This window comes from Geotrypetes seraphini, chromosome 3 (assembly GCF_902459505.1).
Source record: "Geotrypetes seraphini chromosome 3, aGeoSer1.1, whole genome shotgun sequence".
Taxonomy (NCBI): domain Eukaryota; kingdom Metazoa; phylum Chordata; class Amphibia; order Gymnophiona; family Dermophiidae; genus Geotrypetes; species Geotrypetes seraphini.
In genome coordinates, this window is record NC_047086.1 from 320,652,391 (window position 1) to 320,670,656 (window position 18,266).

Here is an 18,266-nt window from a genome sequence, read left to right on the forward strand (position 1 = left end):
GTTCAGTGTCAGTGTGAACCTTTTAAGTACAAAGCTACAATGACACACATGTTTGTATAGATCAGTGGTTCCCAAACCTGTCCTGGGGGACCCCCAGCCAGTCAGTGTTTTCAAGATATCCCTAATGAATATGCATGAGAGAGATTTGCATACCTGTCACTTCCATTATATGCAAATCTCTCTCATGCATATTCATTAGGGATATCTTGAAAACCTGACTGGCTGGGGGTCCCCCAGGACAGGTTTGGGAACCACTGGTATAGATTGACATAGAGTCAGCCATGGCATAAGAGTTTATCATTGATTCTCTGTCTACGACTTGTGGCTCACTTAGGGTTTCCTCTTTGGCCTGCTTCTTTCGTGCAATCAAATGTTTAGAATAGCCCAGATTTGTATTTATTATACTTATTTTAATTATGAGTATAAAACATCTATATTGCATTACTGTAAAAAGATTAAAACTGTTGTACCATATTAAAACAATCAATACGGTGCACAAACAATATATAGACATCACAGTATAAAGTCTGCAACTATCTGCTCTTTTCCTACTGTTCTGCACTTACAGTGGCTTGCAAAATTCTGGAATACCTGGATGAAAATGAGGAAAATGAGCAAACACAATATATGGGGAAAAAAGCACAAAGAGCCTCATTGAACAGTACACCGACAAATCCATGCAAGACAATTGGGCTTCGACAAATGAGGGACAACAATTGCGTGCACGGACAAGTGCACGCAGGTCAGCCCTGTGACTGAATGTGCCATAGTTGGATATGTGGAAGGCCCTGATTTGACCAGACTCCTCAGGCCCCATCCCAAGGGGCCTGAGGAGTCTCAGCAAATCAGGGCCTTTGTGTTAGGGTAAGATTTATATCATGATTAGGGTTCCCATAATCATGATATAAAGCTTACCCTAACACTAGATAGCAAGTGAATCTTTAAAGTGTACCACCCCCCTCAAAAAAGAGGGTTACTTTGTAACCCTCAAAAAGACTGCTGCAATTGTCCATGCGTGCACTTGTCCGTGTGCACAATTGTTGGGGCACATTTGTCGGAGTGCAATTGTCCTGCGCTCATGTGATGGGTCACCAAATGAACAAGGGCTTGTCTTTCGGTATACAATGCTTGCATCAGGGGTCAGCCAAAGAGCAAAATGCAATTAACTCAGGGATCAAAATCAATCCTTAACCCAGAACACAGAAAGCAGTCTCAACGTCCTGTTCATGCTTTTTGCAGTTTCTCGTATATATTTATTGTAGTTATCCTGAAAAGCTGTTTGGCTAGATGTCTCATGGGTTGAAAACCATTCTTTATAGAATAGGTGTGACACAGGTGCCCCATTTTGAACTGTCCCCCGAGTAATGCAGATATATGCCCATTTATTACACATGCCCTTCTCTATCACTGGAATGCTTAAAATTAAATTGTATTCCAGTGCATCCTGACAATGAAATGAGTTTGACACCACAGGTTTAAACAATAAAAGAAAGCAATAGCTCACGTGGCAGTTCATACAAACCTCTTTAATCGGTCAATTTGCAGCCTCTGAAATTTCAGCTCAGCAAAACCTTTCACTAGAAAAACAGATCGAGCACAGTTTCTGTCAGCTCAGTGGGGCAAGAATTCCAATAACATTTCATTTTGTCATGCATTTGAACTCCACAAATTGAATCTTCTGTAGGGATCAGTACGTGCTTGTTTTGTAAAAACTCTACCACATGCTGTACATAGGTTTTGCTTCAGGGCTTATGCCATAGCTTGCGGTTCCTTTTCTGGAACTAGGAAGGAGGAGGCTATGACTGAATCACATTTTTCAGTGAAGCTTTTTGCTGTGCCAAAGATTGTATCTTGACTGAATAAAATTTGTGTGAACTGGTATGTTATTTTGTGTCTATATGGCTGCACCACTGGGCAAATAAACTGAGATGGTGCACTACATAAAAAAGAAAATATTACATTTTATATAACTCAGTCCCTTCCAGTCTACATGCTTTAACCTCAGACTTTCCTGATTTGCTCTCTGTTACCCTTTTAGCCCCTCAGACATAATCCAGACATCATAGTAGCACCTGAGAGAATAAAACCAGGCTTCTCATCAAAGGCTGCTCTTAATCCTGCCTTAACTAGCTTGGTACTAAGGGATAATTCTACAAAGAACATAAGAACATAAGAATTTACCGCTGCTGGATAAGACCAGTGGTCCATCGTGCCCAGCATTCCGCTCCCGCGGCAGCCCCTGGGTCAAAGACCAGCGCCCTGAGACCAGCCCTACCTGCATACGTTCTGGTTCAACAGGAGCTTGTCTAACTTTGTCTTGAATCCCTGGAGGGTGCCCTCCCCTATAACAGCCTTCGGAAGAGTGTTCCAGTTTTCCACCACTCTCTGGGTGAAGAAGAACTTCCTTACATTTGTACGGAATCTATCCCCTTTTAACTTTAGAGAGTGCCCGCTCATTCTCTCTACCTTGGAGAGGGTGAACAACCTGTCTTTATCTACTAAGTCTATTCCCTTCATTATCTTAAATGTTTCGATCATGTTTCCTCTCATTCTCCTCTTTTCAAGGGAGAAGAGGCCCAGCTTCTCTAATCTCTCACTGTACGGCAACTTCTCCAGCCCCTTTACCATTTTAGTCGCTCTTCTCTGGACCCTTTCGAGTAGTACCGTGTCCTTCTTCATGTACGGCGACCAGTGCTGGATTCAGTATTCCAGGTGAGGGCCGAGTACAGCGGCATGATAACCTTCTCCAATCTGTTCATGATCCCCTTCTTAATCATTCCTAGCATTCTGTTCGCCCTTTTTGTCGCCGCCACGCATTGCGCAGATGGCTTCATCGATTTGTCAACCAGTACTCCCAAGTCTCTTTCCGTGGGGGGTCTCTCCAAGAAGGCATAACAATTACCAGAAACACATGTAATGACCAGAATATTATCATATATGCACTTATATTTAAATCTTTTTATTAAACAGAGACAACAGCAGAAACAACAAAAGTGTGAAACAATGTTTACAATAGAATCTCGCCACCACGGAAGATTGGACTTTTTGGCCTAGATTCTGTAAAGTACACCTAACTTTAGGCGTACTTTAGACGTTCATGTGGCGCAAGTGGCAATCAGCATTATTTAGGCACTATTTAGGCATCATATAGACGTCTCTCATACACTACGCGTATCTTAGGCGTCTATTAGGCACGTGTTCCCAAAAACCTCATATAGACGCCAGATAGATGTCTCTACGATGTTATATATAAAAAGGTGGTTTTTACTGATTTGTTATCATTATTTCAGGACTGTAAGCATTAACATAATTAACCCAAAGTATACCATCATTAAAAGGATAATAAAAACACAGTATACCATGTTTAAAAGGATATTTATAATATATTAGTTTCAGTGGGATTTGATCTGGGAACATCAGCATGGAAGGGGGGGGGCTTCACTCCTGTGCTACACGGGAGGGGCACGCGCGGGCCAATCGCAAGGCTGAAGGTCTTCGAGCAAATCTGCTTGCGAAAACGTCCACTAGGGGGCTCCGTCGGTGATGTCACCCACTTATAGAGAATATCTGCCTGCTGTCCCTAGATAACACCTGTTACGGTAAGTAACTGTGCTTTCTGTAGAAGTGTACACTGAGAGCAGGAAGAAATGGGCAAATAGCATAGAAAGCACAGATACAGGCACAGGAACCTGCAGAAGATCCTGCAAGAAGGAGGCCAATGCCTTCCAAAAGGCCTGGATCCCCTCACAGCTCCAGAGACCATGAAAATAAGAGTTAACCTCAACAGAACAACATATATGCACTTATATGTACACAAATACTATAAATGACAATATTCCGCCATGCACTATTCTGTAATCTGGCCCCTAAATGTGACAGTGTGTAGTTTGAAGGTGAGCACTGGCAGACACATGGGTAGAGTGTGGGTGGTGCACACAGTTATGTGTGTAAATTATAGAATACTCTAATTTATATGTACGGTATTTCTTAAAACAGTCTAGGTATTAGCCTATGTGCCTTTAGAAAATAGGCCTCCAGAACCAGCCCCAGTAGCATGTAAATTGAACAATTTTGCATCAGCTCTGAAGACTGGGTTCATATGCTTTATGAGGAGCCACTGAAAAGTTCTCAGCCCAGCCAAGAAGAGAATGATGTGAACCCATGAAACTAATAAGTTATTCCACACTTTTCTTGACACTTTTCATTTCCATTCTCAGGGGGAAAGAGACTCTCTGGCCTCTCACCCAGATGTCACCCGGTTCATTAAAGGGGCTCTTTGGTTGCGCTCTCTGGCGCGTCTCCCATTCCTATCCTGGAATCTTAACACCATATTACAAGGTCTCAGTAGAGCTCCCTATGAGCCCTTAAGCTAGGTTTCCTTTCTGGATCTTATGGTCAAGATGATGTTTCTGGTGGTGATTATGTCAGTGAAACGAGTCTCCAAGTTACAAGCTCTGTCCTGTAGGGAGCCGTTCCTTAAGATTAGGGAAGCAGGGCTTAACTTATTCATGATTCCGTCCTTACTGAAAGTAGTCTCTGCCTTCCACGTCAATGAGGACATCCGTTTGCCTGCTTTTCACCCTCTGAGTCCTAAGAAAAAGGATAAAGCATTGCATTTGCTGGATGTCAAGTGAGTGTTTCTCTGGTACCTTGACGTTACCAATGAGTTTTGCATATTAGATCACCTGGTTGGGTAGTTACATTAGTGGAGCCATGCTGTCCTATGGCGCATTTCGAAAAGAAATTAAGACTGTACTGTTTGATAAATTCATTTCTTAACTGAAGCTTTATTGATAACAAAATTTTACATTGTGTATATATAGGAAACATGTTGTTGTATTTCTTTTAACTATTTGTATTTCGCTGAGTGTTCAGCTCTCTTCTGTGTAAACCGCCTAGAAATCATTTGATTGAGGCAGTATAGAAGAATAAAGTTATGCTATGTTATGTTTTTTTATTCAGACTGGCGTCTTAAGGCCTCAATTTCCAGATGGATTAAAATGGCCATTACCTCTATGTATGTGGGCTGCGGTAAGCAGCCGCTGATCGAATTGAAAGCGCACTCCACCAGAGGAGTTTTTACCTCAAGGGCGGAGACTTGGGCAGTTTCATCTGAGGAAATCTGTAGAGCAGCTACATGGTCTACCCTTCATACCTTTACCAGGTTCTACAGAGTAGAAGTAGCAGCCAGGAAAGATGCCACTTTCGGGTCCTCCATTTTGAAGGCAGGCTCAGTGGCCCCACCCTAGACTCAGGGGACTGCTTTGGTATGTCCCTAACATTTAGGACTACTAGACATATTGTACCGGAAAGAAAGATCTTTCTGTCTCTCACATAAGCTGAAAAAAAAGCACAAGAAAGTAAAGGTTGGTCTAAGTCTCTGCTTAATAGCAGGACATGCTAGTAGCTATGAACTCTATATAATATTAGTTCTGGTTGCACATAGTTTTGGTATCTGTTTTGATCAGTTACTTGACTGTTATAATGTTCATTGATATGTTTGTTAGAAAGCAGAACAGAATTGTAATGTCAGGAATTTTTCCCCATTTCCCTCCTTCCAGTTATGTCTGTCATTACAGTGCTCCTTGATTGCTTTTATACAAACTGAGGGGGCAGGACCAGCTGCTTGGGAAGGAGGTGGAGTTCAAAGATGATTGACAGCATTCTGCAAGGAACTTGCGGGTTCAGAGAGATAACCCTTGCATTCAGGACTCGTAGACACATGAACAAGAAAGAAGATTATTGAGGTAAGAACCTAATCTTTCTTTATTTATGCAAAATGGCAATAAAAAGGCTGAAGAAAGAGGTCGCTAAAGGGAAATAGTGTCACATACTCTGCAGAGGCCACAGCTCAATCTGGTGAACCTCTCCGGCTTTGCTTTTGGCTAAACCTCCAGATATCACACCCGCCCACCTTGCTAAAGAGAAAGAAACGAGCTGGTGGAGGAGGAGAAAGAAGGAATTTAGGCTTCCCTGAGTTTTCCCCCTCCACTAACACCTGCATCTAGAAGCACACTTCTTTCATCGAATATCTATAGTATCTGGGTAGTTCCCTTTGAATATTAGGCCCTAGTACATCCTGATTTTGATTCGTCAAATTGATAGCCATTAATGGGCAAATTCTATAAGAAGCGCCCAAAAGTTAGGTGCTGACTTAAACACCGTTCAGCGCGATTCAAGTAAAATTGGGTGCTGTTTAGTGAATCACGCTGAGCAGCACCTATTTTGGAGGCGCCCAATAAATAGGCCAGCTCTAGGCACAACTAAAACTTAGGCGCCCATGCGAGCGCTTAAGCACGCTTAAGAGCAACGATTCTGTAACAAGGCGCCTAACACAAAGCCACGCCCACGCCTAACGTGCATAGCGCCTATTTTTTGAAGGCGCCTTGTTACAGAATCGCTCTTTCTTAATAGGCGCCTGTGTTTCAATTAATGCTGATTAAAAAGCTTAATTGGGCTTGTTATTCAATTTAGATAGGCGTTTATCCAGTTGGGTGCCTTCAAAATAGGTGCCTAACATTAGGCGCCGGTTACAGAATTTGGGCCTAAGTTCATACTTATTCTTTAAGTACTGATGATAAAAATCATTTGGAAAATAGAGCATCCTTGTGCAAAGCTTCACAGTCCTCAAAACTTTTACAATGTGACTTCACTAAATGCTTAATTTTTGGTGGCTTTCTGTTACATATGCAGACACTTTGTCAGAACACTGACTCGTGTCGGATTTACTAATACATTCATTCCTTCACACTAATTCTTGAAATCCTCTGTGCTTTTTCCTGTTCATTTACAGGGCACGGTTTTCTTTGTTCTCTTTTGCAGCTGATGGCACCAGATTCTCAGAGCACGGAGATGTTTGATCAGAAGGAGCACTTTTCTGGGATAATCCAGGAATACGAGGTGCAGTGCAGGGTACGTAGGGGGACGGGCCAATGGCAGGGGGATGGGTCGCTGCACAACTTGCTTATCTATTGCTGTTGAAAGGGGGCTTAGGAAAGTCCACTGTGTATTAGAAGGTGACAGCGGATCCAGTACTTTCAACTCATTATCCGGTTCATAGACAACCCCGCGAAAGACAAAGGCGCGCGCCGACAACTGAGCGCAAGACGGAGGCGCGCGCCGAAGAAAATTACAGTTTTTAGGGGCTCCAACGGGGGGTTTTGTATGGGAGCCCCCCCCAGTTTACTTAATAGAGATCGCGCCGGCGTTGTGGGGGGTTTGGGGGGTTGTAACCCTCCACATTTTACTGTAGACTTAACTTTTTCCTTAAAAACAAGGAAAAAGTGAAGCTTTCAGTAAAATGTGGGGGGTTACAACCCCCCAGGCCCCCTCAACGCCCCCACAACGCGGCGCAATCTCTATTAAGTAACGTGGGGGGGTTACCCCCCACCCCCCCCGTTGGAGCCGTAAAAACTGTAATTTTCTGCGGTGCGCACCTCTGCGCTGCGCTCAATTGTCTGCGCGCGCTTTTGACCTGACACCCATTATCCAATGCCGTATACCTGGTTGCAGAAAGAGAAAAGAAACCTAAACAATGCACACTGGGAGAATTCTATAAATTAGTACCTCAGTCTAGGCCAGTGGTTCCCAATGGAGGCAATGCATGCAAATCTCTCTCATGAATATTCATTGTGGATATCCTGAAAACCTGGCTGGCTGGGGTGCCTCCAGGATCGGGTTTTAGAAGCACTGGTCAATGCCGTGCACTTAGTGCTGATTCGTTCACAGCATCTTTGTGCCAAAATTCCATTATGAAATTCTGGTTCAAGGCCAGCATAATCGCACCCTCCTATGCCATGTGAATTGTGGGCGTAAATTGGTGTTTCTGAGTGCACAGTATATAGCAGTGCTTCCCAACCCTGTCCTGGAGGCCCACCAGCCAAGCAGGTTTTCAGGATAGCCGTAATGAATATGCATGAGGCAGATTTGTATTCCTGTCACCTCTATTATATGCAAATCTCTCTCATGCATATTCATTAGGGCTATCCAGAACAGGGTTGGGAACCACTGTTTTATAGTATTCTATGCACAAAACTGGGAGAGACACCCATGGCCCACCCATGTTCTGCCCTTGTGTGTGCTCTCTTGCAGTTAAGTTCTATTGCACTTAAACTCTACCTTATAGTGCACATAGGTGCCTATCTGTGAATCAGAGGAAAAGCCGTGCCAGGGCTGGCTGCGAGCAGCCTGTTTGAGTCCTGCCTCCTGCTGACTGGCTGCCACTTCGGGTAAGGAAGTGGGGAGGGAATGAGTGAGGGGGTTCGCTGGCCTAACAAACTCATTCAATTTGGGAGCCATCCTGCATCCACTCTGGGGGAAGAGGGCAACAGTTGGGTGTGGGGAGGGGTACGGAGGGTAGAGGTGTTTCTATTTGGATGATTTGTATTGTATTGTTTCACCTGTTAAATAGTTGTTCCAAGAGGAAGGTGGTTTGGTTATTAATAAAAAATGGATGATAAGAGATGTACTGTTTCACTTTATTGCTTGTATTTCTGTGTGGTCATCAATAAAATCGTTACAAACTTAAAAAGCTTTGTGATCTGAAGTTAATGTAATTTGTTCTTTGTTTTAGTTTACTTTATAGGTAATACTGAGATTGTTTTGACCGTAAGTTGTGATTTGTTTTGCTGTTCCTTCGATAGGAATTACGTGATCGGAACGACGAACTGCAAACAGAACTGGAAACAGTACGGTCCCAACTCCATGAGACCAAACATCGTCGGTTACTGGGTAAAATGAAGAGTCTTAGACCAATGTACTTGAGAAGCAAAGAGCAAATCCAGAATACTAATTTTCATACTGGTAAGAAAGCTCTGGTGCTGAACCTGCCCCCTCCCCCAATAATACTTCAGTTTTTCTACGTATATGGAACTTCTGAATCAAATTTCCTTCATGTGTTCTGTTTCTCTTTTTAAGTTGGCAAGGATAAGAAAGATACAGGCATTAAATTGAGAAGAAGTTTGTCTGCTGTGGGTGTGAATGGTAAGAATAAAATTTGCTGAATTTGTCTTCATTGCAAATGCTTTGTGTTTAGGGGCATTAAGGAATGAGGAGCGTAGCCACGGGTCGGCCTGGGTCCAACCACTTTTGGCTCAGGCCCATCCAGCAGCGATCGACCTGGCCAGTTTTCACAGGGAAAGGCTGGCATCAGGTAGAACAGAAAATCAGCTGCTATAAAGTGCCAGTTTTCTGCCAACTGCTGGTCTCAGGGTGTGCTCCCTCTCAACCTGCGTCCTTCCCTGTTGTTGCCACAGATTACATTGGGCTGTTTGAAGACTTGTGGTGGCAATTCAAGATCGGAAGGCAGAACAGGACCTTCCAGCCACATGAGAGTGGATGGCTCTGCAGCATCATGCCCCTCACCCCCACCCCAGGACACAGACTTCTGTGGTGGAAGGACACTGCAGAATCATCAGCATGGGAGGGAGGGAGATGGGAAAACATTATAATTATTATTCATTATATCTATTTTATTGAAATTATACATGTGATTTTATTTTCATTAGTTAAGGGGGTGAAAATGTTTGTTGTTGAATTATTTGTACATTTAAAGTGCTTTTGTTTGATTCATTTAAGTTTAAATTCACTGTATTGCACTGTTAATAATTGAAAACTAATACAGATTTACAAAAAACAAGAATCATCAGCATGCACACAGCTGGGAGGTCCTATGCTGCCATCTGGTCTTAAAATGCCATTGCAGGTTTTCAATGCCTTTTAGATAAGGGTTGTGTTATATTTGGGTGCAGAAATTGAGCACACTGTACATAAAAACTTTTTTAACACTTTAATTATTCACAAAACAAGCTTTAAAAAAAGGAAGGTTTTTTAGAGCTCATGATAGAAAGCCAGAACCATTAAGTCTCAGACTGTTTACCTTTAGTTGGATTCTGAGCGGGTTTCTGAGGTTCTTTTCCTTCCTGTTATATAAGCCTTTTCCTCAATGTTACACTTAAGAACCTCTATTGGCTTGTGCAGAATAGGAAAAAAATCACAGGGGGCAAGGTCAGGCGAATAGGGAGGGTGTGTAATCACTGTAATGTTTCTGGAAATCAGGAATTGTTGAACAACGAGTGATGTGTGAGCGGGCTTTCTGTTCACCGGTTGGCAGACTTGGCACAAATTCATCCAGCAAAATTTGTTGAACTGTCCCGTATGACTGTCTGAGGATAGTTTGCTTATGATCTGCAAGGATAGACTCACGAACCTTTGCTATGGTTTCTGGTGTTGGTCTTATTGACGGTCATCCAGAATGGTCATCGTTGTGGACGGATGTTCGTCCGTCTTTGAAGAAAGGTTTTGCTTTGGCACATGGCATTATCTCCAAAGGCTTCCTGAAGCATACGATGGGTTTCTGCAGCAGTTTTTAAAAAATTTGAATTTGCTCAGTAAAATCCGTCGAGTCACTAAAACACAACCTTACAAAATCGCATTGAACAAAACAACGCGACCACTCAGCTGCACACCTGTTGGCACACTGACTCACAAAGCTAGACTCTAGTGGCGGATGGACATACTATATTCAGTTCACGTGCACTGTTCACATTCCCCAAACTCTTGGGTATCACCTCGTACTTAGCCGGCCTAGAGCCATTCCTGGCTGGCTAAGTCCTGCTGAATATCAGGGGGTGCTAAGGCTGTTGAGATACAGAGATGCATACGTAGCGCCTGTTTTATAAAGACTCTAAACAATAGCAATAAGAAAAAACTGTACTACAGAGCTATATGCCAGTAAATCTTTGTATACTATTTAATTTTAAAAAGAAAACATGGCCCACCAAACTTAGAAGTATATAAAGTGTCATATACAGTAGATCAGGGATCTCAAAGTCCCTCCTTGAGGGTCGCAATCCAGTCGGGTTTTCAGGATTTCCCCAATGAATAGGCATTGAAAGCAGTGCATGCACATAGACCTCATGCATATTCATTGGGGAAATCCTGAAAACCCGACTGGATTGCGGCCCTCAAGGAGGGACTTTGAGACCTCTGCAGTAGATGTTAATGCTTCATTTAAATGTTATCATCAGTCCAGCATCAAATAGTTTCTACTGGAAATCCTCTATTGAACACATTTCTCTCCAATGAGAAACCAAAGGAGCAGTCAACATATGTCCATAATCCAGTGTTACATTGTGCAGCTGGTTTAGAAATTGGGAAAGGGTAACATTAGAGTCTGGCTCATTCACATATCGAGAGCAAACAGTTTTACCACCATCTGATTCCAAGACGTGTAGCATTTTTGCGGTGGAGATGCTCAAGATTTGCATATTGTATTGCTCCATGGAATACAGGACAGTGTCTCTCAAACTTTCTCGAGCCGGGGCACACTAAAGGTAGTGGCCACAGCTTGAGGCACCCAGAAGTATGCACAAGTCGCCGTGATAACATCATGCATATGTGCAGAGGCCCTCCAGATGGGCCCTGAGACGCCAGTAGGGGGTGCCAGCTGGGGAGAGGGCAGGAGAGAAGGAGAGGCACTGGCGCCAGCTGATTGCCTACAGCAGTGTTTCCCAGCTACTTCAAGCTAAGTACTCGCTAAGTCTAAAAAATATCAATTGAGAACCCCAATCACAGACCTCCCTAGACCCACCCAAGCTCTGCCCCAGATCCCGCCCCCTTTACTAATTGTAATTCAATTTTTCCCATTCATTTTTCATATACACAGCAGATATAAATTCTCAAAAGTGACACATTTCAATCACTATATTGAAAATAAAATCATTTTACTTATTGGCGATCCTCTGCAGGCTGCTGTAATTAGCTTTAAAGGTGAGACCAGGAGGCCAGGGGGGAAGCCGGAGGACACTAGAGAGAAGGGGGAAACATGCAGGCCTTTTGGCAAATTGGGCAGCGCTGGCGCTGTACCGCATAGAGAAGTCAGCTGGCGGGCGCCTCTCTTCCTCCTCAGTGTGCTGTAGCACACTTAGAATCTCAGGAGGCGCACAGTTTGAGATATACTGATATAGGGGTTAAGATTTGAGGTTGTTTTGGTAACAGTCTTAATTCTAAATCAGGCACTGAAGTTCAGCTGTGACTACATTACATTAGTGATTTTTATTCCAGCATTACCTTGCGGTTCAAGGCGGATTACAGAAGAGGATTTTTGGACATGTCCAGAGGTGTTACAGAGTAGAGCAGGTTGCTTCAGAGGATTGAAATGTTTCATAAGGTGGTAGTTAGTCTTCATGGATTTCTTGAATCTTTTCTGAAAGTTTTGTAGTCCGGGGTGATGATGCCACTAGGCAAGAACAGTAAGACCTCCTATTCCACAAATGTTCCATTCCTGTGAGCAGTGGCGTAATAAGGGTGAACAGTGCCCAGGGTGGTGCCCACCCCCTGCGCACGCACCTCCTTCCCTTTCCTCGTACCTTTATAACTTCTACGGCGTGAGCAGTATGCCCATGTCGGTGTCAGCTGGCCCTTTGACGTCACTTCCTAGGAGCGGGACCCGGAAGTGACGTCAGAGGAAGTGCCCTTGCCAACAAGGTCAGGGAAGTAAAAAAAAAAAAAGGAATGGGGAAGGCAAGGGGGCACACAGGAAGGAGAGGAGCAGGGGTGCCATGCCCTTAGGGAGACCGTGCCCGGGGCAGATCGACTCCCCCGCACCTGAGGGCAGAGGCCCCTCCCCCCCGTTACTACGCCACTGCCTGTGAGCATCTTTGTAGAATCTCAGGGCATTGTTTCATAAGGGAGCATTTTTCTTTAGTCTCCATGGCCACTGTGCTGTGCGAGTCAGCCGTCACATACAAAACATTTTTTTGAACAGAAACAAAAGCAAGCCATTTTTCTTTTCAGGCGTTATTGCTGCAGAAAAGGATTCCTTGCCCATGAGTATAGAGACGGAGCTAATAAAAGAACAGCTGAAAGAGTGCCAGCAAGAAATGCAGGACCTCAAAATACAACTGGAGACAAAGGTAAGCTTTTGGAGGTCTAGAAGAGTCACAGGAAAACATGAAGAAGACAATTCTGTAATAATGTGCCTATCTTTTGGTGCTTTGAGGGCACCTATATGGGACCTATTCTATAGAAGACAATGGGTACCCACTTTATTTTATAGAATAGTAGAGTAACAGGTAAAATATATACAGTGTTCCCCCGCAAATTTGCGGTTTGCAAATCGCAGACTCGCTCATTCGCGGTCTGCTCCGACCACCTCTTCCTGTTGTAAAGTTGGGCTACACCAGGGGTAGGCAATTCTGGTCCTCGAGAGCTGGAGCCAGGTCAGGTTTTCAGGATATCCACAATAAATATGCATGAGATAGATTTGCATCTCAAGGAGGCAGTGCATGCAAATACATATTCATGGTGGATATCCTGAAAACCTGACCTGGCTCCGGCTCTCGAGTACTGGAATTGCGTAACCCTGGGCTTCACCAATCAGGAGCTGCGTATCAAAGTAGTTCCTGATTGGTGTAGTCCGACTTTACTACAGGAAGAGGCGGTCGGAGCAGGCCGCAAATGATTTCCTTCACCCACTGGCACTCCAGCTGCCCTCTCCTGCCTCCCCTGCCTTTGGACAGGCGAAAAACCGCATTTGCGTTTTTTTGAAACTCACGTGGGTTCCTGGAACGGAACCTTTTCTAATTTCGGGGGAGTACTGTACCTCTAATTTAGGCACACGCACTTGCATCAGCCATAGGGGCTCTTCTACAAAGCTGTGGTAAGCACATGAGACGTCCCATAGTAATAGTAGAATTCCTTTGAGCGTCAGAGCTGTTACCGCCGTGGCCGGCACTAAGAACCATGCTACGGTTTTGTAAAAGGGGGGGAGGGTATTTTTTAAATTTCAGTTTCTATCCCATTCTCCCCAAAGAGCTCAGATCAGGTTACAGGTTAACATATATAATATACAGTTAATAGGTTACAGTTTGCTATAGTTACAGTACACGTTTTTTTATCGATACATGTTTTTATCCTAACTCGACACATATTAGATTAGGTGCCATAGATAGAATTCCCCCCCCCCCCCCACTATGAGAAGTGGGTGTGCGCTTGTATGTGATCTGGCTGTAGGCATGTTTGAGGGAAGAGTTTGGGCGGTCATGACGTGCGTTTACAGGTTATAAAAAGCATTTCATCCATGCAGATTTGCATATACGCTGCAGCATTTTAGTCACAATTTTAGCTGCTTTTATGCTGGCATTATGTAAACACACATCACATAAAATTACCCTTCACATGCCAATGACAATCTAAAGTGTTACTTTTGGAGTTGCATTTCTTTTTCTATATTTGGCAGTGAGTTTTATGGTCTTCATTTGTAAACTATTTCTGGTTCCTGTTGTGTTTTCTGTCTCCTCTTTCTTCCTTAAGAGCATAAGAACCTAAGACTTGCCATGCTGGGACAGACTGAAGGTCCATCAAACCCCGCATTCTGTTTCTAACAGTGACCAACCCAGGTCCCAAGTACCTAGCTAGATCCCAAGTAGAAAAACAGATTTTATGCAGCTTATCATAGGAATAAGCAGTGGATTTCCCCAAGCCATCTCAATAATAGCCTATGGCAGGGCTAACCAAGTCCGGTCCTCGAGATCTACTGGCAGGCCAGGTTTTCAGGATATCCACAATGAATATGCATGAGAGAGATTTGCCTGCACTGCCTTCTTGGTATGCAAATCTCTCTCTCATGCATATTCATTGTGGATATCCTGAAAACCTGGCCTGCCAGTAGATCTCGAGGACCGGACTTGGGCAGCCCTGGCCTATGGTCTTCTCTTTTAGGAAAGTAGCCAAACCTTTTTTAAACCCTGCTAAGCTAACCACTTTTACCACATTCTTCAACAATGAATTCCAGAGTTTAATTACACATTGTATGAGGAAATATTTTCTCTGGTTTGTTTTAAATTTACTACTTAGTAGCTTTATCGCATGCTCCCTAGATCTGGTATTTTTGGACAGAGTAAACAAGAGATTCACATCTACCCTTTTCACTCCACTCAGTATTTTATAGACTTCTGTCATATCACTCCTAAGCTGTCTCTTCTCCAAGCTAAATAGCCCCAGCCACTTTAGCCTTTCCTCATAGGGGAGGTGTCCCATTCCTTTTATCATTTTCATCGCCCTTCCCTGAATCTTTTCTAATTCCTTGGTGGACGTGATTTGTGCTATTATTTTAGAAAGAAAACGTAGGTGCCTATTTTTTTCATGAAACAGGCTTGATAGGCACCTGAAATTGTGCTTTTAGGCCCAAATTCCATATCCGTATATCGCCTGAAAAATCAGCTCCAACTAGTGCAGCACTAAGGTCAAGTCTATAAATGTTGTGTGCACTGTATATGTGTAGAATCGCACCTAGTGCCGCCTTAGCACTGCTAAGCATCACGAGGCATCCCAACATTCAGATGCAACCTATTTATACCAGAATTTTCTTGGCTCAAATGCCTGCTCCTAATTTGTGCGCACAATGGCGCCCAAGTCAAAAACATGCACCCAACTCGAAAACACATCCACGATCTGCCCTTAACCATGCCCATTTTTGACTAGGCTCTTTGGACTAGACATACGCTTTTTATAGAATTGCACTTTACAGTTGTGTGCCTGTTAATTAAGTCTAATTAAAGGCAATTAATAATAATAGCAGTTTATATACCGCAGGACCGTAAAGTTCTATGCGGTTTACAATGATTAAAAGATGGTACAGAATGAGTAAACTTAACAGAGTTAAAAGCTAGTGATTAACAGCTCTAGGGATCATTTATTGTGGAGAAAGAGTTGTGCGGGTCAGCTGCCTAGATACTTCCGGAACAGATATGTTTTTAGGCGTTTCCTAAATTCCCCATAAGTAGTAGGCGTAAGCAATTGTTCTAGATCTTTACCCATAGTGCTGCCTGATGTGAGAAAAGGTGTTGATGATGTCGTCTGAGTTTACATCCTCTAACTGGAGGGGAAACAAAGTTCAAATGTGAGCTTCTCTTATGTCTGTTGGCTGAGAAAGAGGAAAGGTCAGTTATATATTTAGGGGCTAGACCGAATAGTACCTTAAAGCAAAAGCAACCAAACTTAAACTTCACACATGCCTCCATCGGCAGCCAATGCAGCTGTCGGTAGTAAGGTGTCACAAGATCGAACTTCTTCAGCCCGGAAATCAGTTTGACCGCTGCATTTTGCACTAGTTGTAATCTTTGCTTTATGAGTTGCTAATTCCCAAATATCAGCGATGATTAAGCTTAAGGCTGATTTTATAGAATTTGGGGTTTAGTTGGCAATAAAGAAGCTGACTCAGCTGAGGACTCTGCTCTAAGGTAAGTTGTTCTGTACAGAAAAATAAGGCTGAGAGAACTGTTCCAATGAATTAGAGTAACCAGTTGTAAGAATGGAAGGTTTTTTTTTAATGCCAAAGATGATTGTAAGAATTTTTGTTTTAGAGCTACAGTATATGAGGCTTTTCCCTTCCATTTTTTATTGATCATTTTTGAACTATGCATGCAGATAGTATTGTGTTAGGAATGGCTTATATATCGTGTATTTAACAAATATTTCCCACACACCTCCTGAATTTTATTTTGTGGATTTTAAAATTACCACTTACATGCGCTCTGTAAATGGACAAAGAATACATCTGGCTTTCTGTTTAAAGTAGTAAATCTACATTCCTACTTCATAAAAGTCTGAGGAGCCCTTTTACAAAGCTTCGGTGAGCACTCATACATGGTTACCACTGTAAAAATTGGTTTTACCCTGAGGCGTGCTGAGGCATCTCATCGTAATTTGGGGATGTGAGCATGCTACCCATCCACTAAAAAATAAAATTTATTTTTTAGCACTGGGGCAGGCCTAGGGCTTTGAGTGGGCATATTATGCACTACAACAAAAGACAAAAAGAAGACCCAATAATCCACAGTGAAATCAATCCAACGATAAAAACAAAAAAACTGTGGCTATAGATGTTCTGAAAGATAATTTATTATACGTGCTTCACAATAAAACCATACAAATACAAATATAATAGTCCAACTGGACCCTACACGGTCCGTGTTTCGGCAAACAAGCCTTCCTCAGGGGTCCAGGTGATGTAAGGTACACTGTTTTTAGTCCATTTTTTATGTGTGTACCTTACATCACCTGAACCCCTAGGAAGGCGTGCTCGCCGAAATACGGACCGTATTATGCACTAAGCACTAAGCATTTGGGTATTGCCATGAGATAACTGATTGGCACAGGTTTAGCACATGAGTCCCTACTGCTTACAAAATAGGTAATATAGGGGTTCACATACTAATGGGAAAAGTAGTGTGACTATTAATTGAAATAATAGGAAAATTGGCCATTTTTCCCCCAATGGAAAAAATGGTCTTAGTTTACGGGAATGACCCGTATAATTGGTTAGGCTACTTTTTACTGCTGTTTAATAAGAGAACCCATGAATTTCTTATTCTGTCTTTTTGCTAAATGTAGGGTAAAATACTATTATGAGCAAGCTGGTAATACTGACATGTTGTCCCTGCACCAGGTCAACTATTATGAGAGGGCAATTGAATTAATGAAAACGAATTTTGAAAAGGAAAGGAAGGACACTCAACAAGGTTTTAAGATTGAGATCAGTGAGCTGGAAGATCAGAAGGTTGACCTTGAAGCGAGAAATGCAAAACTTCAGGAAGTAACAGACGGTTTGAAAGATCAGCTCCAGAAGTCCTCCCAGAGTCAAGAGCTAGAGAAGAGGTACGAGAAGGAGAGGTCTGAGCTGGAACAGTACTATGCCAAGGAGATCTCCAGCTTAGGACAGAGGTTAACCCAGGAGAAAGATGAGCTGGAAGCAGAACTGAAGAGGAGACACTGGAATGAACTACAGTTAATGAGGTTAGATAACCCTTTTATTTTATGCAGTATGGGATAGCATAGTAATTAACAGACGGGTCTTCTTTCCTTGGGACATCAATGAGGCATGGGAATGGAAAAGGATACTTTTTTTAAATTATGTAGTAGAAATACTTTGGGGGAAAATAATGAGAAGAACATGAAAACGTCAAAATGATTATTTTTGGAGAGTGAGTCATATCTTCCTAAATAAGTAACTAAGGGGTCTAGTTATTAAGGTGTGCTAACTGATTTAGCACACGCTAAACGCTAGCACAGCCATTATATTCTTAAGGGCATCTTAGCATTTAGCATGCACTAATCTTTAGTGCGTGCTAAATCGGTTAGCGCACCTTAATAAAAAGACCCCTAATTTTTAGAATTCCACCTAGACTTTTCCATGGTATGCCTATATCTCTTTCTTATGGTAAATTTAGGCCTTCAGGATAAGTTCAGAATTGATTGTGTGGTCT

The 18,266-nt window shown here is 42.8% G+C and overlaps 1 protein-coding gene across 3 annotated transcripts in view; it reads left to right on the forward strand.

Annotated features, from left to right (window-relative positions):
* NINL (ninein like) overlaps positions 1-18,266 on the forward strand; it is a 173,372-nt gene that overhangs the window by 122,584 nt on the left and 32,522 nt on the right. For all 3 annotated transcript variants that reach the window (XM_033938656.1, XM_033938658.1, XM_033938657.1), the window contains exons 13-17: positions 6,823-6,912; positions 8,643-8,802; positions 8,917-8,982; positions 12,796-12,914; positions 17,450-17,796. In XM_033938656.1, the coding sequence (XP_033794547.1) occupies positions 6,823-6,912; positions 8,643-8,802; positions 8,917-8,982; positions 12,796-12,914; positions 17,450-17,796 (782 nt within the window). The remainder of the gene's footprint in view (positions 1-6,822; positions 6,913-8,642; positions 8,803-8,916; positions 8,983-12,795; positions 12,915-17,449; positions 17,797-18,266) is intronic.